At 44.1% G+C, this 24,673-nt stretch overlaps 1 protein-coding gene across 2 annotated transcripts; it reads right to left on the reverse strand.

The window, feature by feature from the left end:
• Positions 1-4,819: 4,819 nt before the first annotated feature.
• pxdn (peroxidasin) lies at positions 4,820-24,430 on the reverse strand. Of its 2 annotated transcripts, XM_085932468.1 has the most exons (23): positions 24,216-24,430; positions 19,507-19,578; positions 19,359-19,430; positions 17,966-18,037; positions 16,514-16,585; positions 15,751-15,822; positions 15,121-15,290; positions 14,120-14,237; positions 13,850-14,019; positions 13,345-13,617; positions 12,980-13,255; positions 11,548-11,660; positions 11,107-11,263; positions 10,575-10,683; positions 9,337-9,494; positions 7,874-8,880; positions 7,302-7,798; positions 7,088-7,222; positions 6,767-6,975; positions 6,586-6,694; positions 6,364-6,496; positions 5,879-5,992; positions 4,820-5,543 (listed from the first exon to the last, which is right to left on the reverse strand). In XM_085932468.1, the coding sequence occupies exons 1-23, from the start codon at positions 24,401-24,403 to the stop codon at positions 5,409-5,411; spliced, it is 4,431 nt and encodes a 1,476-aa protein (XP_085788594.1). In that variant the 5' UTR covers positions 24,404-24,430; the 3' UTR covers positions 4,820-5,408. The 2 variants fall into 2 exon arrangements, with proteins under 2 accessions (XP_085788594.1, XP_085788595.1); XM_085932469.1 differs by lacking the exon at positions 17,966-18,037.
• Between the last annotated feature and the right edge of the window lie 243 nt (positions 24,431-24,673).

The raw sequence follows: 24,673 nt of genomic DNA on the forward strand, positions 1-24,673 counted from the left end.
TTTTTGGGCATTAGTAAAATATATATTTTTAATAGTGCTAAAATGCTTTTCAAACTCCTGCTGTTGGACTCCATTGTTGATATGAAGAAAGGATCACTTCTAAATTTCATGCTAGATTCATTCAAAACAGATCTGATTAAAGAGCAGAAGGTGGAGAACATTTTTTTTTTTGGTTTATTTTCTCAGCATATTGAAATGCATATATTCTCCTCATAAAATAAATGACAGACACCCGATTCACCAATCATCCATGCGCATTAGTAATACATTTGACTTCCACTAGATTGCGGCAGTGAGCTTTTGGAGTTTCTCGGTAAACTTGATGACACTGAATTTGAATAGCACTCCCTTATCATATATGATTAGAGGGTAAAGATGAAATTCAACAAATAAATAAGTACTTCTGTCTGCTCTGTCCATTCAGTCTTCATTGTCCATCTATCTGCTCATCTTCAGCTGTCTGTCCATTCAATCACAATCCTAATATATTGTATTCCTGTAAAGACATTTCAAATCAGTTCAAATGTGTTGACATTTATTGCACAGGGAGAAAGAATGAACTCCAAGACACAGGGTGTGTCTTAAAATGTTAGAAGGTCTCTGTTGGTAGGTTTTTATGCTCTCTGGTGAGGAATTACACCACGGGGGGATGGATACACTATATGTCTTTTTGCATAGTTCACTGCAGTGATTTTGGGAGGTTTAAACCTTGGCCTCATTCCAGAAAACCCTTCTGTTAGGGTAACGTTATGAAGTAACTCTCGATGGGATCTTGTTGGAACCTTCTGCTTTGAGGGGAAATGCACTCATTTGTTTTTTTTTTGCCTGGTTGAAATGTGCTAACCTCAACATCTGGTGTCTGATAATGAAGTCACATTTCTCGCTCTTATGTACTGTCTGATTCATTTTGCCTCGTCAGCAATGCTCAAGAGTTTGGCCTCAACATGCTTCCACAGAATGATTTGCCTTCAAAGGAAGAAATAACAAAAGAATGCTACTTAAGTATTTTTAAGGGGATGTCCTTGTCTCATGCAACCAGTTCCTTGGCAAATAGGATTTTTTTTTTTCATCATAATTTATGATACAGCACTGCTCAAAACACACAAAGGATGAAGAATGGTAGCAAACTTAATACTTGGAAACAAAAAATCTTTCTTGATGGGGCGTGCAAAAGCCCAGAAGAGTTTTCTTGCTATGACGACCAGTGCATCCAGGGTTGCTCATTTCATTGCTATATTCCTCAACTTTTCCAATCACTATTTTTACCCCAAAAGTGAATCACAACAACATTTTTTGGGGGTGGTGTTATAGCCAGAATGCAAACGAACAACTCACCACTGGATTTAACTATATCCCTACACACAAAGAAAAATGGTAATGTCATTTCATTTAACAAACCAACAAACACATGTTTGGATTTAGGCGTGTATTCAAAGCACCAGGCAATTTTGCTTGGCTGGCAAGAATTCTGGTCTTTCAGGCAACTAATGTGTCTGCTTTGTAATCCTTTTTCATGTCAAAGTGTTTCTACTTGTGCATGGCAACACATTCCTGGCCCCCAGCCTTCCCCTCTACTTTTAGGCCCAAAGCAGAAGTGATAAGGGTTCCTGGCAGCTTCAGGATTAGCGTGCTGGGTCAGACTGTACCCTGCTGCTCTGCACCAAGGAATGCAAGCAAAGTAACAAGTAGGTAGGTCACGCACGAGCCTTCCCATCTGCCAATCATCCAAACTGCAAGTGAGGCTCTCAGCCAACCTTCACAGTCCATCATCTTATCAGCGACATTTATTCGGTACTGTAAATGTGTATTTTCGAATTGTCTTTATGTACGTAAAAAGAAAATACGAACCTCTTCACTTCACATCTGTTGTCTTGGGAGGATATGCTCCGTTTTGCCGATCACATTTCATAGAGCTGGGAAACAAGTTTGGTATTTTGATACAGAGTGAGAGGCCAAAATCTGATATCTGTTGAAAAATGGCAGGTGTTATTTGAGTCAGTGAAACAAAGCAATAGAGAACAACAGCAGAACTTGTTCTGTTTAACAAAATGTAAATATTAAAATAAAATGACAATTCTATTTTCAATGTGGATAAGATCAAACTCATTCGGAATACATTGTTCATGTGGTATTCTAGCTGCAATGATCTGGTTTCTAATGCAATATAGGTGTAGAAAGGCCCATTTCCAGTCTTCTAATGACCCATTGTGTTTGAAGGCTAATGGATGATTAGAAAGCCCTTGTGCAATCATGTAAGTTCTCACAGATAACACTAAATTGTCTGGGTGACTCCAAACCTTTCAACGCTTGTGTAGTACCTGTGTTAAAAAATAAAACCAGAACGGAATCAAATAGAGCAAATAGCCTAAACAGGGATGGTAAGTCAACACGCTGCATCCTTTTCCATCTGTGATTGTGTAATCACATGCTAAAGTGTGTGGGCTTGTTTGTCAAGGGACTAACACACTGGAAGCCTTCCTTCATCACATTTCTCTCCCACACTCTGCTGTACTTCCCAGGAGGAAAAAAATGCCATTTTGCCTCTGTGGGATACAGATTCTCCTCTTTGCTCTGGAAACCAGGATGACTTTCCACTTGCAAAGGTGAAAGACATTCCTTAAGGTCATTACAAAAAAAAAAAAAATGAAATTCCCAAATGTGATCGTGGGACGATTTGGCTCCAAAGACTTTTTTTTTTTTTTTTTTTTCCTCCAATAGTCTGTCCATCTTCCGGTCCAATGAACAAATTGGAGATTTTATTGTAAACACCACCTGCAACTGTGACGGATTGCTTCAGGGATGGACTGAGAGGTACAGTTTGAGGAAAGAAATTCACATTTAGAATAGACATCAGACTGAGTAAGTGAGGGGGTGATAATGTCTTTTCCTGTTTAGTAAAAAGATGGAGGTTTTTATCTATGCACCGACTGGAAACTTAATTTCCTGCTAGTTTTCATTCCAGGACCGCCGTCCGCTCATGGGCCAAAATGCTCCTGTCAGCTTGCAGCACTGAAGCTGTTGACCATTTTTGGGAGCACTGAAGTTGAAGTCAATTGAATGTAACTTTCTTTGAAAACATTCGTGGCAGCTGGAGAAGCTGAGAGGGTAATACCGCTGACCTTTGACCCAAGGGCTCAAGAAAGGCATCTGGTGGGAAATCTGTGCCAAAACTGTCACGTGAATGCTTACAGGAAAATTACTTTTTCTTCTGGTAATAAAATAGTCACTATTTTCAACTATCACCCAGCACTCGGTACTGGCTGGTGAGCAATTGGACTAGTTTGGGTTTTGGGAGACAGGCCAACACGCAATGAGAGGTGGAGCGGCAAGAGTCCAGCAGCAGGACGACTAACTGCTCCTCTGTGCAAGAAGCAACAAGAGTGTTGTTGCAGAGAGCTAAAAATTGATGCCAGATCCACATCTGGGGGGGGGGGACAATCCCCAGAAAGACCATCCATCATCTCATCAGACATGCGGAGGGAGGGCATTCGGGTAGAACAAGGTCACACACCCAAGTAAGCCTGATCTCATTATCCATGGTATAATTTAGAATCCACACCTTGACGAGTTAACCATGTAGACTCGATGAATCAACGATGACATTTGCAAAATGTGATCTTCACTATAAAACAAATGTGGCAGATCTTTTTTTTTTTTTTTTAATTACTGTTGAGAGGCATACATTACAGTGCAAACCATTCTTTGGCATTAAAAGCCATATTGACCACTTGTAAGGGACAGTGTTGGTAAGGCATGTTCAGTCTTGCAAAGCAGTGCATTCCATTGACACTTGGGAATGATTTTAAGCGGGGGAAAGGGGCAAGGGACTGTAAAGACCCCCCTCGCCCTACCAGGTAACAAACCTCACAATGTTATGGCAAACAACATTGGAAGTGGGGCCAAATTGCATTTTGCTGTTAATGAGCTAAGGACATGGGCATTCGAGATGAATGCAGTAAAATGGAAACATTGGAGCAACATATTAAAGTGGACTGGCGCGGGAAAGAGAAGAACTGTAAACACGTAGTTTAATGTAAAAACCCGTCCTGAATGGAACATTCCAGACAGTATTATTTCGGTTTAGTGACAGATGCTTGCTCAGGACGTTACGGCATAAAGAAAACAATGGAGGGGAACATTGCGGCTGCTTTGTCACAAAACAGGAAGACAAAGAAAGAAAACATGATTTATGTTACATAAGTGAGCCGCCGCTGCATTGAATGGCATTTGTTTTATGTACATTATATGTGCTTTGATTGTGTGTGTGTGTGTGTCAACATTCAGCCCATTATTTCCTACCTCTCATATGGCTTCCATTACAGCGGAATGAGGGTCAGCGGGTTAAAGAAACCTGTGCTCTCTGCAGCGTGCTTGGCTAAATGACGTAACGCCACTCTGAGCAAAGTTTGGCAATGAAACACGCACAGATAATGTAGCAGTACTAAAGAGGGGGGGGAAAAGCAGATTGGTGTTTGACAACAGAACGCATGCAATCCAGTGTTGCAGGTCCATGGCAGGCAGGCAAAAAAAAAAAAAAAAAAGTCAACAGTAATCATTGCAGTCCTTCAAATGATGTGAATGATGATGACAAATAGTGCGGCACCACAGATGAAACCTCTCCTCCGACGTGCTTTCACAGTTACATACATTGGAGATGTTAACGTTTGGCTTTGCGCACAATCATGGGACGTCACGACAAAACACTTATCGGAGAGGGCCGGCCGGCAGAGACATTTAGGAGCAGAAATCAGTAGACATCTCTCTCTCTTTTTGTCCGTTCAATTTTCATAGGGCTTCACATTATGTTTGTTTGGATTAAAAAAAAAAAAAAAAAAGAAACATCCATTGTTATAACATGGCATGAAAGCACCTTAGATTACAAGAAAACCTCTTTTACCTTGCATCAACTGATCTCAATTGTGATTTTAGCACAGAAAATAGGCAGATATCAAGTGGATATAGGCTGCTTTGCATACAAATGGCAATACTTCAAAGGTATTTAGTGATTAATTCATTCATAAGGGATACAATAGCACCAGTTTTCGGCATCTCTAACCTGAGAAAACACTGGCCGGCCTCCTCAATCTACTTCCCTTTCCTGCTGGCTGATGACGGCGGCGGCGAGCGGCCCTGTGATTTGGCAAACTAAATTGTTACACTGCAGAAGCCTCCGGGAGCAGACATGAATCCATTTCATCCCAGAGGAGGCAGCGATCCAAAAATAACAAAACATGACCCCCCCCCCCCCTAAAAAAAAGAATACAAAAGAACAATAAAAAAACAATGAGGCTATGGGGTGTATCGAGGCCACTGGCGGGCGCCGACACCTTCAAGAGTCTCCTCCTGTCAGTGGAAGTCTGAGTGTTTCAGACACTCGAGTGTGATTAGCGGGAGGGACGTCCTGAGGATTACTCATGGCTGCCGTCTGCTTTTTGCCACTTGGCTCCATCCAAGCACATGGGGCAGCAGGCGCCTTTTAGTTTGACAGGCTGTTTGCACGGGGCCGGCAGACAGGACTCCACAAAGCAGGTGATTCTGGTCTCCTGCGCCAGGGAGGGAGGGAGCACAGAAACAACGGGTTGCTTACTTTATTAGATTAGGGAAGATTGAAAAATTTCCCGTGGTTACAACTGGGACTTCCAGCCGACAGCGGAACAAAAGGGAGACCGACCAAACAACCAGGACACACATTTAAAAGCATACTGTAGAAAAGCTAGTAATGAACGTGTATATGAAGTCAAATACAATATAATAATGATGATCATAATAATATAAAATAATATAAGATAATATCAACGCAATCTCGGTACAAAATACGTGCGCAGCCAAACGTGCAGTTGATTATTTGGTGGTTTTTCTGTGCATATGTTGAACCTACTTTGCATTCACATTGAGTGCACGAGTCCTGTTTCCATCGCTCTCCATCTGTCCGCTCACGCCCGTTACCGTCAACGCAGTCAGTCTTGCTCAGACGGGCTTCCAGTCGTCTAATCTGAAAACACCCAAAGACAAAGTTGTTTCTATGGGCAGAGACGAGATGGACTTTCTATTGATTTGGTCTCACGCTGTTGTTCCTAATTTATGAGTGACTTCCAGTCCGAGTGCTTTTTAAATGTGTAGGGAGCGTGATTCCTTCGGCATACTTTGCGCGATAGCATAGTTTAGGGGCAGCGATGCTTGAAACGGAAAAAAAAAAAACCCTGACTTGAATGAAAAGAAAATGCAAGGAAGAAAAGGAAAGGAACGCACCTACAGAAAAACACATTTGCCTGACAAAAAGGCAAAGGACTCAGTGATCGAGTTTGACTAGAACGCTGTATAGAACATACAAATTCTGCCATTGTACAAATTCTGGGAATTTACCTGTTTGCGTAAGCTTGTGATTGTCTTCTGCATGTCCGAGACAAAGTCCTGGAATTCGCTCGCTGGGGGATCAGTGCTTTTTTTGGAGGTCACCGAAACATTGACGTGTTCAGTTTGGTCTTCTTCCAAGGGACTGCCAATCGATCAAACAATAGCAAATTGGTCAAATGACACCCACGGAAACAAAAGTGTCGGCGATTTACGACGGCGGCGGCGCCTCACCTGTTTTCCTCGTCGTCGGCGGCTCTGCTGTCTTTGTAACTGTGATCGGCTGACCTGCGCCCTCTAAAGTGGTAGGACAGTGCGTTGAACTGACCTTTGGTCCTGCAGTCTGGCAAAGCCAAATACAACAAAGCTCAATTGGCGTGCACAACGGCGAGAAGGAGACAATGTCAGACATTACCTTCGCAGCAGTCTTGCCACATGCGCAAGTCGATGTGCGGGATGTTGTCGCAGCTGGCGTAGCCGTGCGGCACCTCTGCCACCCTGAAGACGTCCGACTGCACGCGCGTGATGTTATCGCCGTTATCGCACAGCACTCGAGAAAGAGAGGCCTGCTTCAGCTGAGTCAGTTGGGCGGGCGTGAACGTTCCGGGGTTTTCGTACCAGAACCTGCAGATTGGAAACATTTCGCCAGGTTCAGGAATCACGGCTCGGTTCAGTTCGGCCCGAAACTGCGGATGTTTACATCCTCGGTATATGACGCAGAGAAGTGGTCGGTTACCTGTCTCCGTCCCGCAGACGTTTGAACTGAGAAGCCAGCAGACACATGAGGGTGGGTCCGAGCCTACTGCCGGGAACCACGTCTTCGGCCATCAGGGCGGGGAACAGGTCAATGTTCAGAGGCGTGCCGTAAAGCCTATCACACAATAGGTACGGTTTGGGTGACATAAATCCAAAACGTATCTTGGGTTTTTTCACGGCAGCTCTAAAATCACCTCTGTAGCTTCTCTCTGACGTGGGGGTTCTTAATCTCGTTCCTCAAGTCCTCAAAGGTCTGAGCCGAGGTCAGGTTACAATAGGTCCTGTAATCATTGTACGGCGGTATGCCGTGATCTCTTCCTCGCTGTATGTTCATGGCCGCCAGGTCCAAGGCCACAGCGTGGGCCATCGAAAACAATCGCTCGGTCAGCTCTGTATTGACTAGCTGCGAGGAGACCCGCATTTTACCCGCCACGCCATAGAGCCCGCGGAGCAGCGGGTCAATGCCGCCCTCGTTCACGATGCGAAAGGGCGAGAAGAAGGCCCGATGCAGGGAGATGTGACCCTGGGGGATGGGCTGGAAGTCCTCATCTAACCTGTAGAGTATCGGGTTAATGAGGGTGTGCCCGAAGCGGAATGCCGCAGTGGCGAAAGCATTGAGGATGCCCGCGTTAATATTGGGGTCATAACCTGTGTACGGCCCCATCATCTTCATGCCTGCCTCGCCTAGGATCTAGAAAACACAAAGAGTTAGGGTTGTCCGTAAACGCCGCTGCCGCCCGCCGAGGCGAAAGGAAGGAACGGTTACCTTTGGCAACCAGTGACTGTACGTGATGTGTTGCATCTGGGCTCCCACTATCTTCCTGGCTTCGTGGTAGATGGTGTCCCCATCCCAGTGGGGGTTCAGCCTGAGTAACTCGGTGGCTACGCGGTTGTGCTCCCTGAACCACACGGTGTGCATGGCCGTCAGGCCCAGCTGTTCGTTGGCACGGTGGTCTCCGGCCAAAAAGCAGGGAATGGGACTCTCGTTCTCGTTCCTCATGCACTCGGTGGGCGGTCCCGTAGCGAAAGGCAACAGCGGCTTCCCCGTACGCTGAATAATTCCCTGCCGGAGCAAACCCCGTTGGCTGGCCAAGTCGCGGATCTCCTCCGATTCGTGCCGCGAACTACCGTAGACGTTTGAGGCGTCGATGTAAGCCGTGAGCTGGTTGATTTGCTCTCTCGGGTACACGCTGTTCATGAGCAGCGAGGTCATCCCGCTGCCGCACACGGGGCTGGAGCGCACAAAGAACATGCAGCGGGCGCCGCTCCTCAGCTGCCGGGGATCGTCGGGAGGGAATTGGATGGGGAAGCATGGCGGGTCATTGGTGCAAACCTGAGTGCACAGCTGTCCGTCGGAGAAGCGCGACTGGCTGAGGGCCGCCACCGTCGAGTCCAAGTCGTGATCGAGGAACTGACCCCATTGCATCAGCATGTGGGTGTAGTGATCGTCCGGAGTGATGGTCTCGGTTCCGATCAGAGCGGTGGATACCAATCTGGGCAGAGGCAACCTGTAGCTATTGCGCGCCTGCTCCGTAGCTCCCCTCGGTAGATTAAAACCGTTATCGTAGACGGATTTCAGCAGTCGTTGGAACGGGGTGAGCGAGGCCCCCCACATGGCGTGCTGCAGGTTGTTGCAAGTGCCGTCGTGACTGCGGTACTTCTGGTGGAAGCAAATGTCGGAACAGTTGTTGATGCGGCGGTGGGCGGTGCAGCCCGAAAGGTTGGCGATCACGTCCAGAAAGTGCGGGGACACCAGGTCGTTGTAGCGAAAGTCTGCGGGGACACAGGGGGAATGCAAATGGTGGTATTTATTGACTTAGTAGCTAGCCCACTCAAATTCTGACATGTATCATCGTGATAAGCAGAATTCCCTCGGACCTTCTAGAAAAAGAGGAACTGCCAAAATTGAAGTTGTGACTCAATGATTCAGGAAAGAGCGGCGTTCTTTCACCGAATATTTGGGAGCTTTTTAAATCCTGATTTGGGTCTGTGTGCGCCCATGTTTTTTTGTTTTTATTCCCTTCTATTTTTTTTACACTGAAGACTGTCAGACATTGATAGAGGAGCAAATGAGGGTGTAACCCGCCCGTCAATTTAAGTCAGCTGGGATAAGCCGCAGCTTCCCAGTAACCTGAACCAGAATAAGCAGTAAAATAGAATGAAAGAACCAATTATGTGTAGCATAGCTTTAGAATCGCCACCGTTTATTTATGGGCTAATCAGCCTCACCGGTGCCGTTGGTGTCGACCGTGAGACCCTGGTTGACGTGGTTCTGGATGAGAAGAAGAGTCTGCTCGAAGATCTCGCCAGCGCGAGCCTGCTCCACTGTGTAAGGGTCACGTGGGTAACGGAAAAGTGCAAGTAGCTCTCCCGGGGTACGAGGCTGACTAGAGGGATAGGGAGATGTTGGAGGGACAAAAAAAATAAAGCAAAAAAGTAAGCAATCGAGTCTTTCGGATAATTAATTAACTTGGGTTCAGACTTTAGACAGAGGAGGAACCAGAAAACGACCATGGTTCAAAAAGCACTTTACTGGTGACTAAATATCTGCACGAGCTCTTTTACAGAGCGAGGGAGTGAACAGAGTCCGTCTACCTGTTGAACCTTGCAAACAAAATGCCTTTGACTGTGTAAGCACAGTGATGTCATATTATGGAGTGAATCCAAATCCAACACGAATGCCTCGTTTGGCATGTCGAGGACTCAAACACATTTGTCAGTCACACCTCAGTGTATATATCTTTTTTTTTCATGCCTGGTCATGCAGGAATAAATATACACCATATAATTCACAACTAGCGTAACAAACAGGAATGAAATGAAGGGCGTACGAGAAGTTTCTCGGAGTAAAGTCTACAACGAAAATGAGCTATTCGGTTACCTTGATTAGAATGAATTCATCTTGATATATATCTTTTTTTTTTTTTTTTACAACAGAGCTTTGTGAGTCACTTTTAAAGGCATTTTTTAGTTCAACCAGCAGCCTGTGATTGCCATTTAAAACGGAGGCTGGAAATCCCCTCGTCTGATTTTTGGCTTGGCGGTTTGACTTGTGTGTGTATTTGTGTTCTTTGTCGATGTGTTTGTTGATGTTCACTGCATCATGCATGCGCGGGTGAGCCGAGTGCGGTGCCGTTTGTGCATGCCAAGATCAACACAACTGCTTACCGCATTTTTTAAACAGGATGGAAACACTTATAGGATGTACACAGAACCTGCCAACAGTGACTAAGATCACTTCTTCTTTATCTTCTCCGCAATAAATAACTGGGCGGATGAGAACATTGGTAACCTTGATTATGATGAAACTCATTCAACTTAAAAAGGTCTGCGGGAAGGAGCGGCCAGCCAAAAGATTCCAGTAATAATTTGGGAGATGTCCCTAAATTCATTTTGGTGGTGTCGTTTTTGTCAGAGCAATAGTGTGGCCATTAAGGTAGGTATCGCAGGAGTCGTTCCCAGCTTACCCATCAAACAGACGTCTCCTCGTAGACTCGATGGCACTGTCCACGTTTCGGATGGCCTGCTCAATGGACGTGCTCACAAAGGTGTCGCCTTCTCTGCTTACTGCTGGAACTGCAAGACGAGAAGACGTGAGAAGAAGTGCTTTAAGAGTCATTCTGGGAAAAATAAAACAAGATTCATCGTATTATAATTTTATTGGAATATTAAAACCTTCTCCAGCACTCTATTAAGCGGATGTCCACATTAAGCAAATCATTAACTCAAGGATGCAATGTGGATGTGGCCGACAAAAACAGAGTGCAGGGATATTCCAGCAGAATGAGAAGAGCTGACAGCAATCTGATATCACTGACTCAAACTTGGGCGTTTCACTCTGTGGACTCGACAATAACGTGACAAGCACTGCCGAATAGGAGAAAAAAAAAAGAACAAATCCTGCTTCAATGTGAATTGCGGGGATGAACTTTATCAATTCACTCCAGTGAATCTTTTATTCGCATGGTAAAAGTGGGAATAGAACCTGTGTCTTCTCACCTGTGACAGTTAGCACCATGCTTGCGACCTCATAGCCGATAGGATTGCGGGCTACGCACTCGTAGCGGCCAGCATCGGCGGTGCCCACGTCTTTTACTTCCAAATAGCCATCGGGGCTGATATGGAATTTACCACTCTCTGTCACCTGCACGCCATCCTGAGAGATAAGATGATGCAGTTGGGGAGGTCGTGATCTTGAGAGCTCGCGTGTCCAAGTCATTTACATAAGATGCAAAATTCACTTTGCGCGTAAAAAAAATGCTGACGGAATAAGTAAATGACAAGTGATTTTTGCATGTATAAAAAAAAAAAAAAAAAGATGCATCATTCAAACCAATCTCCCTTGAGGAACTAAAAATCCTTGAAGATGAAGATGGTTTCCATCTCCTGAGCCTCAAGGAGGTCAAGGCTACTCATAAAAACGTAGTCTTAGCATCTAACCTTGTTCCACGTAAGGACAGGTTGTGGCTGGCCCTGAGCACTGCAGGGAATCTGGATGTCCTCGCCAGAATCCACCGTTGCGTCCCTTGGAGCATTTGTGAAAACAGGCGTTACTGAATGAGTTGAACATACACACACACACACACACACACACACACACACACACACACACACACACACACACACACACACACACACACACACACACACACACACACACATATGCGCACGTGTTAATGATTATGTGACAGGGAAAGTAAGAACAATCATTGCAGACAAGAAACTCAAAGTCTACTATCTTGTTTAACAGTAACTAAAAAAATAAAAAAAGAAGAGAAGCATGAAAAAAAACAATGCTTTGTTTTGCAAGAGTGTATTTATAAGTACACATCATAGAAAAACATGATCTGTATATTAAATGTCTTTGGGTCTTGTGGTTGCTTTCACAATAATGCAAAAATTCCCAAAAAAAACATCCCATTGTTGCCTTTGTGCTCGCTAAACATAAACAAAGTGGATGAAACTGTTGTGTACTGAAAGTGTAACCAAAATGAACACACATGGTTGCAAGCAATTGTGAATTTGAATATGACGTGTTGGTAAAAGCAGCTGTTTTCCATTTTGAGTCCATCATCAAACACTGGGTGTCCCTGAACTACATCTTTTCTTTATCATGCACACAAATGAAGCACTGAGCATTGCTACACAGTGAGTCACTAAGTTTCATTGTCTGGGAGCTGAGATGACACTGGGAAAACCAAGGTGTTAAGAGAACTGACACGCACGGCATGGGAAAATCCTGCTAAAAGACTTTGTGATCTTGGCTTAATTGTCTACTATAAATCAGATCAACTTCCGAAAAAGCCATTGTTCACAGCAGGCTACGATCCACTCAATCCAAGTCCCAGAATCAAATATGCATCCAAACTGACAATTATTAAGAGTAAACAATTGATGAAATGCCTCTAAAAAGAGTCCCATTCACATCTAAAGCGCCAGAATATCATCCACAAGATCTGTCAGTCTACAAATCACATTCATCATGATTGAAGAGTGGAAGCAATAAACAACGTATACTTTGAGGCATGTTACCAGCCATTACTACATGGAAAAACATGGAGTCATCTCAGAATGATGGTCTGACATGCTTCCCTATTTAATAACAAGCCTCTCATTTCAACAGCGGTCCGTTCATCCCACCGACACATGCCAACATAGGCTACACGTGATAAACAGCACTGACATTTCTTTCAGCGTGTAAACTTTGCGACCGTAGCGTAGCAATTTACAACATACACACAAATTAGCTGGGAAGAGTGCGTCAGCTTGAGCGTTGACGACTTTGCCGAAGCAAAACATTCAAGCCGTTTATTTATGACCAAGCCTTACGTGGACTTTCCGCTAACTTGAAATCTCCACCCTGTCAACTCACCTCTCTGTTGGATGCTGAGCTGCACGGAGGTGCGCACAGTCCCCACCGGGTTGACCGCCTGGCACTCGTACTGGCCCTCGTCGTGGGCCGCCACCCGAGTGATTCGAAGGGTGCCAGAAGACAGGACCGAGTGTCGGCGGTCCAGAGGTAAGGGGCTGCCTCCGCGGGTCCAGGCGATAACGGGCTGGGGGTAACCCGTGGCCTCGCATGGAAAGTCCACGGTGTGGCCGTCGAGGACGGACTGATCCTGTGGCGTGACTGTGAACTGGGGGATTGCTGGAGGCCCAAGAGAATGATGCACAATGCATGAATAGTAGATTCAATCATGTCACAATACTAGAGCAGTGAAAGGACCGACTACGTACCTTGGACAATAATATAAGCCGTGGCGTGAATGGTATCAACATTATTGGAGGCAAAACAAGTGTACTGCCCTCCGTCGACCTGGACCACATTCTGAATATAAAGCCCTCCGGAGGGGGTGATGTCGATGCGAGCGTCAGTGGGCAGCGGTGTCCGATCTCCTTTGGTCCAGGAGATTCGGGGCTGCGGCTGGCCCGTGGCGCTGCACTCCAAAGTCACACTCTCACCCACCAGCACTTCCGTGTTTTGGGGCTGGATGACAAAACTTGGCCGTGCTGCAGACAGAAAGGAACCATTAGGAAATGATAGAGAACACGACATCACGCTCCGAGTCCATACTTGGACAGTGATTACAGTAGCGAGCCATCCAAAAATGTACACAGCGAGGGCCCTGCTGTTTACAAACACCCAAAGAGATGAAATGCATAACATCTATGATCCGCTGGTTTGGAAAATGCAGCCACAGCGAAAGCCGTTATAAAATCCATAGCCAGGGACGTCACTTACAAGGCGCTCCGAAATATCGCAACGTGACCTCTGAGGTCTTGACCTCCCCGGCCACATTTTTGGCCATGCACTGGTAGACTCCCTGGTCGGTCTCTCTTGTATCCTGGATCATTAGTGTCCCGTCCTCCAGCAGGTTCAGACGACTGTCATCCCGCATGTTAAGAGCATTGCTGCGGTCAGAACGCGAGAGATGAACGACACAAATGGTGACTGGACTTTGATTGAAGCGGTCTTGTCCAATATTTAATGCCAGACATTCAAAAGGCTTACTTGTTGCGGAGCCAGATGATCTGCGGTTTGGGGTTGCCCTCAGCCCGGCAGGTGAAGTAGACGGTGTTCCCCGATGTAACGTCTACGTCTTGGGGCTCTGAGGTAATTCGGGGTATTTCTGGAGAGCGTTATAATCGGAAGGTTTGAGGACGCTATTACGGCATGTCTGTACATATGTACTGTATGTTCCATTAGGCAACAGCTATCATCAATCAGCTTGATTCTTGAGCGAGCACGCCATTCTTTTGTGGGGGGTAATTTTGTTGTCTTGCCAGAATTCAAACTCAACTATAAATCACTATATCCTAGAAATCAAGACTGTAGGAGCCTGGTGTTCATCATACTCAATTAAATACAGAAGAGTGGAGTAGACAGCGTAATAAGGTTGCATTTTATTGCATCTGTTCTGACAGACGCTTTGATTGCTGTGCATTGCATTTGATGCCTTTAGTGTGGAATGATTTCCCTGAAAAAGAACTTTTACTCCTTGTATGCACCCAAATGGAAAAGGTAGTCATACACAGAGCAAAAGGAGGGCTCAAATGTGGCCAATCATTTAGTTGACCAACGAAACATACCTACAAATTCAACTTTTGCAATTGATAACGGTTTGAATTGCATTCCGGTTGAACTTCAAGCAGCTGGCTCCTTGACTAACCCAGACACAAAGAAGGGATGCGCCTGTGGTCATGAGTAAGACCAAGTGACGGGCATTAACCGCCGCCATCTGCAGGAAGGAAGCCTGGAGGGGATTCACTCTATATACTGTAGCGTGTTTATTGTTTGTATGCCTGTCTAGCTTGAGAGCTGTAATCCTGATGTCAATAGTCCACTGAATGCTGCAGCATCCTTGTTTATTTCTATATGATTTATACTATGTCCACGTTCCCAGTGCTCTAATTTGTTGCCCCCCAAAGTGAAAGTGGAAGCCCTCTGCACTCGTCGGTAGCCAAAAAGTAGATCTCTCATTTTCATGGTGAGTGTTTGAAAAAGCTCCATACCGCAGCTGAGCTCCTCTGCCGTGAGCGTGGCCACCGATCTTCCCTGCAGGCGGCTCGGGTAGTCGCACGTGGCGGCAGCTTGGGCATTTCCTGACTCGGCGTACTGTTTTAGAAGGTCGGCCAGCCACAGCAACTCGCAGTCGCAGTTCAACGAATTGGAATCCAGTCGCCTTGACACACAAACGCGCACACTCGTTCAATTAGCGGTCATAGCAGGGAAATGTGATCATTCAATAGCCAGCTACAATTGAATATAAATGGCCTAAACATTTCAAGCTAAATTATGTTGACGTATTGATTCATAGCCATTTTTTAAAATTCTGAATATTACAATACTGAGACAGTAGTGACTAAAAGCCCAGATAAGATGAGGCATAGGTGTACTTTATTATTTTTTTTTCCTCTTCTGCAAAAAAAAAAGTCAGCCAAACGTGGCCAAGAATGTGCTGTGACCCTTGAGATGAAAATCATCTTGCCCCTCCCAAAAAACAACCCAGCAAGACCACAGCGGTGGCGCGTAACTGTAAGTGATTAACACGGCCAGCTTCTCACTGGGCGACACGATTTGGAAGGTGGACATGCATTCCCACACAGCTGTTTTAGAAGTTGACACGGAGCTTTTCCACTTACAGCCGTTTCATGGCCTGCAGATTTGAGAAGGTTCCCGGGACCAGCTGTGTGATTCTGTTATTGTGCAGAAACCTGAGGGAGAGGCACAAGCAAATTTATGAGTCTAAATAAATGCTTGAGACTGAGGGATCACTCACAGCATACTCCAAACTTTCAAAACATTACTCATGATCTTTGAAGATATTTATGAGATTTTCCATGGCAATGAATTTTTCAACGTGTACCACAGAACTCGTGACTTCATCACATTTTGTTCTGCACTTTGAATATAGCTGGCAGCCTAAAAGGGCTATTGAAGCCTATGTCTCCATCTGACAATACACCTTTCTAGAAATGGGACATTGTGCTTCAAGTTCATTTCAATAATGGAGCCAGGATGTGTTCTCAGTCGTCGCTCTAATCCAGGAGTTTAACTCGCATGTCGTAATCTCTTCCTCTTCCGCTACTCTCGTTTTTCCCAGGCTGATTGTACCAAAGAGAATATTTCTGGAAGCAGATAAATAATTGGCCCGGCAATATTTCCTGACAGCTGTTGAACAAATATACAGCAGAGTGAAGGAACACTTGCATCATCTCACTACTCGAACAAGACTGGCGGAGACTAAATATTGACAGTCTTCTATATTTATATGCATTATTTTTTTCTTTTCTGACTTTTGGGATCCTGCACAATTCAGCAGTTGTACTATTGATCTGCTGACCAAAACGATAATAAGAGGTGATGATTAAGAGGTTCCACGTCAACGGCCAAAAGTGGACTTACAGTCGTTCAAGCTTTGGTAGGTGACTGAATGATTCTGGTTCCAGTGAGTCAATGTGGTTGAAGTGGAGGTACCTGAAGAAGAACAAATTACGCATTCTACATTATTGCCAAGTTAAGAGCTCTCCTAGTCATTTCTTCCATCGCTGACAATTCATAATGCGAGGAATACTGGATGGCTTTGCAGATTTGATCTTGATCAACACTTTACGTGACGGAGGATGGCTATAGAAGTGGCAAATAGACAAATACATCAAGTGCTGTGAACACTTTCAAAGCCAAACAAATACTTAAACTGTACTTAACAATAACGACAAAAAAGATCAAATACTATAACTGATGTAAAAAAAAAAAAGCAGGAGATTAATATGCACATTTAAACAGGAAAGCAAGCGACAGCAAGCCTTGAAGTCAACAAACAAATGATTTCATTAAGCGGCACATTTTTAGAACCGAGCTGCATGGATAAATTCAATCCCACTATTAGAACAAGCAGCGTAAATGGTGAGTTTAAATGCCATTATCTCCTTTTCATTCCAATTTCTCGTACCCACATTTGGGATGCAGTGTTGGCGGGTCATGTTGGAATGTGCCTTTGAATCCAAAAGAAGCATGTGAGATCAGGTATTGGCATATTTATGTTGCTTTGTGGCTTGTAGTCAACGTATTTCTTTGGATGCATGCTGGTTCAGAACTTGTCACTTGCTAATAAAACTCTATATTCTTGCAAAATTCAAAGCATCTGTTGGGCAGCGAGCCTGGTGTTGGAATGGGATTTAGTGAATTAGACATTTGGTCCGCATTAATGCAGCTAAGCCAAGTCACATATAGTCAGTCGGTCTTGCTCGGAAATTGCGGGAATCATCCACGCTGATTATAGACGATGCTTAGATTTCTTGATGACAATACAAACAATGTATCAATTAAAATGACAAAACCACTGAATCTGCGCAGTTAAAAACAACGCCTACATGTTTTGTGTCCTGATCGGCAGTCGCATTTTCTGACAGCAAAAGCAAGAGTAGCAAAAGAAACACTCCAGCTCGCCACTGTGATGACACTAAGAGCAGCACAAACATGGCGCTACAAGCACGGGGGGTTGGGGCGCTGTAACTGCGTCCAGACTAAACGACATGCGAGTCATGCATAAAAAAAAAAAGGGGTCAAAGGGGGTCAGCGCGGCGCACAAGGGTGGGTGCACACATGGCATGCACGGTGTGGAGGAGGGAAGGTGAATAGTGGCAAATGTGCAATGCTATCATGATACTTGCGAAAGGCCTACACGGTCATGACATGAAAGAACTCATGTTAGAACCATGTAGCACTTTCTATTCTTCATGACTTGTCGGTAGCGGCTGTTTCCAGGGCAACGGTGAGAAAGTAGGCGGGAGATGCGACGGACAACGAGAAAAACAAAAACAAAAAAAAAGCTGGCGGAAAAAGATGGTCACTTACAGTTGCTCAAGAGAGACAAGCCCCTTAAATGCTTGTCTGTCAATTGATTGGATTTCATTCTTGTACAAATAGCTGGAAGGAAAGATAACCAGTAACATTAGTATCACACTCAGACATCCGCATCATCCAAATAGCGCCTGGTGGAGGTAGACAAAATAAAAAGACTTGTTTAGGTTGAAATTCTTCAGCGAGGGTGGCCTTAAGGCTGTTTTCAATGGGCTCACGTACTTGGAACTGCGTTGCGGGGCAAAGCAAGCAAACAGCCGCTTATCCGCTTCTTTCTCTTTGTTCTCTCTTTAGCAGTAAACCACAACGCAATTAGATACTGTGCACACTTCAATGAACTATATCGTGTTGATGCAAAAAAACAAAAAAAACCACAAACATTACAACGGCACACCACAGTTGTTTATAAGAAGGAACCGACACACCTCATAATGGGAAAGGAGAAATGGACACATTAAAAAAAAAAAAAAGAATTGTCTAGCTTCACAATTCTTTCTTCCAGTACAATTCAGAAACTCACCATATTTCAGAAAACGCCCTTTAAAAAAATGACAAAGATGTTTCCAACGTCATAAATTCCTCAGGCTTTATTTCAGCTCTACTCTGAGACAGACATCCCCCCCCCCCTCCTTCTTAACGTGTAAACGTTTCCTCTAGTTTACGCGGCAAAAGAAATGTGATACAAGCGAAGCAACGGCTTGCAGCTGTCTTTCATGTCCCGTCTCCATCATCGCACCCACAGCTCCAGATATGGAAGGGGCTCCTTTGTGGCACATGGAAAAATAAACACTGCATTCTTGCATCATAGCTAAAGCGTGTCCGTGTCGGCGATATCAGATTTGGCTTCAGGGCGGAGGATAATGTTGCGTGAACTGTAGGTCGGGCCGGAGGAAACTAATCACAAGGGCGCAAGTAACGAGCCGACCTCTGTCATTAAAACAGCTTCATTAAAAATAAGAAGAGTGAGGGACAAGCACTTACACGTTTGGAAGAAACTCCCAACCCACTTAAATCTACTGATCCATCATATTAGGTGGAGTATTTCATTTTTTCTGGTTGATATTGGATATCAGATCGGGGCACGCCTAGGAGCAACATATGCCGCCGTCCGTCCAAGCAATGTCTTCTCCAGGATGTCCCAACTTATTTCAGTAAGACACATTCCACAATATTGTGGCTTTGCAGTACGAGATGTGATGTGGAACTCAAATTGTTGTTGATGAAGTCCTTGAATGTGATGCAAAACCCAAACCAACTGGCAAAATATTCCTATCGCTCAAATTCATTTTCACCTTAAGCCAGCAAGAAAATTGCTCACTATGTTACGTGCGAAGGGAGACACTTGTTTGCAAAAATGAATCAAAAGAATGACATTCGGACAACTTACAGATATTTGAGGTTTTCAAGATCTTCAAATGCTCCTCTGGGTATTCTTCGTATATGATTGTTGTTGAGGAGGCTGCAAAGAAAGGAATTTTGAGGTTACACGTTACATCATAGTTTTGTAGACATTAAATACGCACGCCAAAACTTACAGTGTGTTGAGATTCTTTAATCGACTAAATGATCCCGGTTGTAAATCCTTGATTTTGTTGAATCTTAGGTCCCTGCAGAGCAAAAGAAAAAACGAATTAAATGATTAGGCAAAATCTACGAGGAAAAAAGTGACGGTACTTTTTCATTTTTTTTTCATATATAAAAAAAACCCCCTGCACTACCTTATCTGATATTTATAATAATAATTCTAATAAATAACATGGGCCCAGTAAGAAAATGAAGTGATAGGTTTGTAGGTCACTCTCTCAGCCCCTACACATAAGGATTCAATCAGACTTTTTCATGCATTCACTTTTTCATTCAGAGCATGTGTATCCGTCCAGTGTGGGTGTCCTATTTCCTTTGGACCCTCCCCTAAATTGGCTATCGTGGAATTTCGAAGGTTGCCACTTCCTGTGCTAAGAACACAACCACCACATGTTGAATCACCAGCCGGATTTGAGAATATAAGAAATGTCAGTCTGTCCAAGGTGTTTTAAGCGGTGCCAATGGTCCTCTGTGGAAAAAAGCAGGGATCACTTGCAGGGTGAAGAGAAGAGAAGAGAAGAGAATGGCCACCCTCAGGAAAACACGCTGATGCAGAGTGCACTTTGCGGGCATGCTGAGACAGCTGTCTTCAGCTCTCTCTGAGGGATACATAAAGGCATGCTGGAACTAAATGCTGCGCTGATTTCAACGTGCGTCTTGAAGACTAGAAGCTGTCAAATTTGCTGAGAAAAACTTTCAGCACGTTGCAGCAAATCATAACCGAATTGAATTAGCAGTGGTTCAAGAAATGCAAAATATAAAATACCTGAAAAACCTTGTGGTTCCATCAAGTTCACCCTCCACTGTTTTATGCATAACCTCTGCCAAAAAGAGGCCTTCACATGTTTTAAGAGTGACACTGCGTTTTTTTTTGGATGAATAGGCTTTGTTTTTATTTATTGGGATAATTACAGGGAACTGGAGCAATTAAAGTATGACAATATAATGAACTTCTTTTTTTTTTTTCTCGATATAATAACTTTTCAGTTTTAATGCATTTTTAATGTCATTAACATTTTGAATTGTGTGATGAAGGCTCATTTTGGCTTAATGAAAGAATAAAAAAATGTGATTAATCGCAATTAGATACTTTCATTGTTTGACAGCACTAAAAGAACACAAGTGCAGGTTAATTTTCAGCCAAGATAAAAAATAAAGGCGTCACTGTTCCAGTACCTGAGTTAATGTTTAGTGAAACTCATTGAATTAAATGTTACATGTCGACCATATAATATATGGTGCTCCACTATATGTGGATGAGCAGCATTATAAAAGCTTTTTTTTTTTTTTAAGCACTTGCCTAGACCCAAACAATGAAAAAACCTGACCGGTACCCAATCCTTCATCTGAACACCATGTGTGAACCTCTCCTGCTTTTTCTGTTTATGGGCAAGAAAGTAGTTTAGTTCTGTCACACATGCCCGAGTCCACTTTACCACAGACTGTGTGGGTCTGAGACTTTGTGACTCATTAATACTTCAACATTAGAGAATGGAAGAAAACTACTGAACACGAATGAGTTGGAAAATAAATCCATCTGGAAAAAAAAAAAAAAAAAAAAAAAGACAAAGAACAACAGACTTCTCATTGAAAGCAGACCAAAAGATTTTATTCATACAACACAACGACCAACGATTGATCTTTGGATCTTCCAAATAGTACAATGGACGATAGAAAATTCCCTTTTAAGCACGACAAATGGGATGTTAGCAGATTAACAGTTGACATGTAAGGCGGGGGGTGAAGAATGTTGTTTTTTTAAGTTTTTAATCTTGACTATTTTCACAGTGCTTTGGTTTCACAAATCATGTTGAATTTCTTACGTCATTATTACATGGAATTCATGATAAAAAATAGTCTTTAAAACACCAAAAGATTTGTTCCCCCAAACTTTAAAACAGTATAATACCCTTAGCTGGAAGGAGCAGTTGAGTTCTTTCAACAACTATCTTGGGGCCAATCTCACTGTGCAAATTAGTAAAGCTTGGGGGATTTCTGGCTTTGCATTCCATAATGCTGCAGAGACTGACTGACTGAGTGAGTGAGTGAGTGAGTGAGTGAGTGAGTGAGTGAGTGAGTGAGTGAGTGAGTGAGTGAGTGCCTCACAAGGTCTGACTGCAGCAAATTCCCAACAATGGAGCTTCACTTTCTCTCCCTGACTCTGTGACAATGTCAGACCAGTCCACTGTTTGGGGCCATTTAACAGTCAATTTGAGACAATCCACCCTTCTGGAAACATTTCAAATGGAGAACATTTCCCATTGCAATTCATGGAATGGAACTGATAAGCATATCTCCAAAAATGCATGGCCACTGGTTAGGCTGCAAAAGAGAACCATTGTCTTCAGTCGTGACTGTTCATTTTTCTTGCCGAGCTTATTCTGATGCCTTCGGCGAGGATTTAGAACCGGTGGCATCGTCAAGGAAGAGCTTTGACTTCAATTTACATTCACGTATTGTCATATGACAAACCAACACAGATTGCCGTTGGAGTGGAGCAGAATGTACTTGGGGTGGATTTCCAAATACACCCATGGATAAGGAGATAAGGAGGAGATAGGCCAAAGCAGTGTAAAAAGATGGCAACTTTCAACCACACCTTAAATAGTCACAGACTGCAGAGGGAACAGAAAAGCACTAGAGGACCGGATGACATTATTACCCGCAGACACGCGAATGCACGTTCACGTCAGGGTTCATCGAGTTCAGAGAAGGTCGCCAGACGTTTGCACTTTCAATACCATGTCATACCATCAAGCCAATACAAATATATCAAATCACAACAATTGGGTTAACATGCAACTAATGAGGCAAAGTACAAAAAATAAAAGTCATCTTATCAGCAGTCCAGCACTGATACAACATCCAATATAAAGCTCAGAAGACATTAGCGCTCTAAATGCTTAAGAAACCATACAGCTGTGTCCTTATTGTAGGAAAATATAATTGACCATCATGCCTCCAGTCAGTCTCAAGAGAAAACAGCTGAAAAACACATGACTGCCAGAAAAAAAAAAAAATAATTCAGCATCTCCCGGTTCAAATGTCTTGTAGCAAACATTTTGGAACAAAGCCTGAATGTGACAGTGCCAAGACTTTTGCATTTAAATACAAGATTCAGGATAATAATGCCATTCATTATTTTGTAATTATTTTCCCCCTAGTTAATAAATATTTGCATCCGATTAGCAAAATATACTAACTTACAACAATCCCAGCATTCTACCAATATGGGTTGTTCTCAGAAAGTGTGGTCCACCAGAGTGACATGACGCAATAGTTTGATTTTGAGTTTAGACCGCTGCACGATACATCAAATGAAGTTTAAAGATGTCAATTATTTACAATGATCTATTTTGGAAATATTTTTGTTACTTCCCCCGCAGAGGGTCATCTGTGTGCGGAATATCAAGCAGCCAGGTATTCATGTCCTGACCCGACCTGACGACAGACAGGGAGGGAGGGAGGAGAGCTGACGAGTGGCTGTGACTTCAAAAGTTCTCAAGCATGAAAGCATGCAGGAAATGACAGCGTGCGCTTGTGTTCTATCAAGCCTGCAACAAATTTAGACATCCTGCTCAAACACCTAAACAATAAAGTGGATGGGTGGAGGTGCGGTCAGGTCAGGACTGGACCGGAGCGGACCGTGATTTGACTGCACGGCAAGTCGTGTGGCCTGCTTTGGTTCAATGTGACTAAATGCCTCTTTGTCCTACTGTTTCCTGGCAAAGTGTTACTATTAATAGGTTGCTCAGTGTATTGACAACTAGATCACAGTGCCAATTCCACACAAAGGCGGCAATGTCTTTGAGGAGTTGGCCTGATTGGTGGCTTTTTTTTTTTTTTTTTTTGGCCCCAAGCGTGAAAAGGGAATCTATTCAGCTGGGCAAAAAGTACACTCAGTCACAAAGGGAGTTCATTTCTGCCTTGCAAAGAATAATCTGCACCAATATAAGACTGAGAGATCATTTTGAAGTACAAGCAATTATTTTGTGAATGGCATTCGAATTACGTGCCATTAGCAGAAGATATCAGTCACCTTTGAGAAGTACTTGACTTTTCCACATTACATTCCCAAGCTGATATTATCTATACTAATGGATAGGGGTAGTTTCATGATATTGAAGGTTTTTAGTTTAGGAACAAAAAGGTGCAGGGTTGCTGTGGCTGAACTTCCCCCCCCCCCATTTAAAGTTTGGAAGCGCTCTCCAGGAGACATTCACAAATGATTTACGATGAATGCGTACAGGCTCTCAAGCAGAAAGTATGCAACAATAAAAAAACCAGAGGAAGCCAACTGCTCCATAACATCTCAATGCGGTCAGTCGTGTCTTCAAACAAGGGTCTTCACAGCTTCCAAATTCATGCAGCCTGCAGAAGCATGCCTTTTGCCGCTCAAACCCCCCCACTGACAGACTTTCACACTCCACATTGTTCCTTCACCAGCTGCTTGACCCCCAAAACTGACCCCTCCAGCCAAAGGCTCGCTCGCTCGCTCGCAAGCAGGTGTCATTGCACTTTGAAGATCATCTATGCGCAAAGTTTAGTCAAAGTTCCTTTCCACACTCCAACTCAGGGGAAAAAAAGACAATCAAGCTTTCCAGCGAGCCTGCAAACGTCGGTTCCGTTAGCATGCACAATCTGTGGGGGCGCTACTTACAGAATGGTGGTCTGCGGAGAGACAGCCGGTACTGTTTCCAGATTCAGATGCATACATCGCACAGTGGTTCGGAAACATAAACAGCGACTCGGACAAGACACAACCGACTGCGGTCCGCTGGCGAGCAAAAGCCAAGCCGTGGCGAGCAGGAGACGGGCGCAGAGGAGCTGGGCAGCCTGCAGCGCCATTACTAGCTGTGAGCCCAACAGCACCGAGCGAGCCAGCCAGCCAGCCAGCGAGCGAGCGAGCACTGCACAGACAAGTTACAGCCGCCGATCACGCGCAAACGCGTGCACGCGCGGGACGAGACAGCCAAGCACTTTTGCACTTTGTTTGCAATCTATAGCTCAGCTACTCTAGTAGTTTGCAAACTTTGCACACCCCTGAAAAAAATACTTCTCCAAGTATACATACAGTGTATTTATCAAAAAAAACAATTGCATTCCTAAAAGCATGTT

This window comes from Syngnathus leptorhynchus, chromosome 15 (assembly GCF_054491065.1).
Source record: "Syngnathus leptorhynchus isolate UIUO chromosome 15, UIUO_Slep, whole genome shotgun sequence".
Taxonomy (NCBI): Eukaryota; Metazoa; Chordata; class Actinopteri; order Syngnathiformes; family Syngnathidae; genus Syngnathus; species Syngnathus leptorhynchus.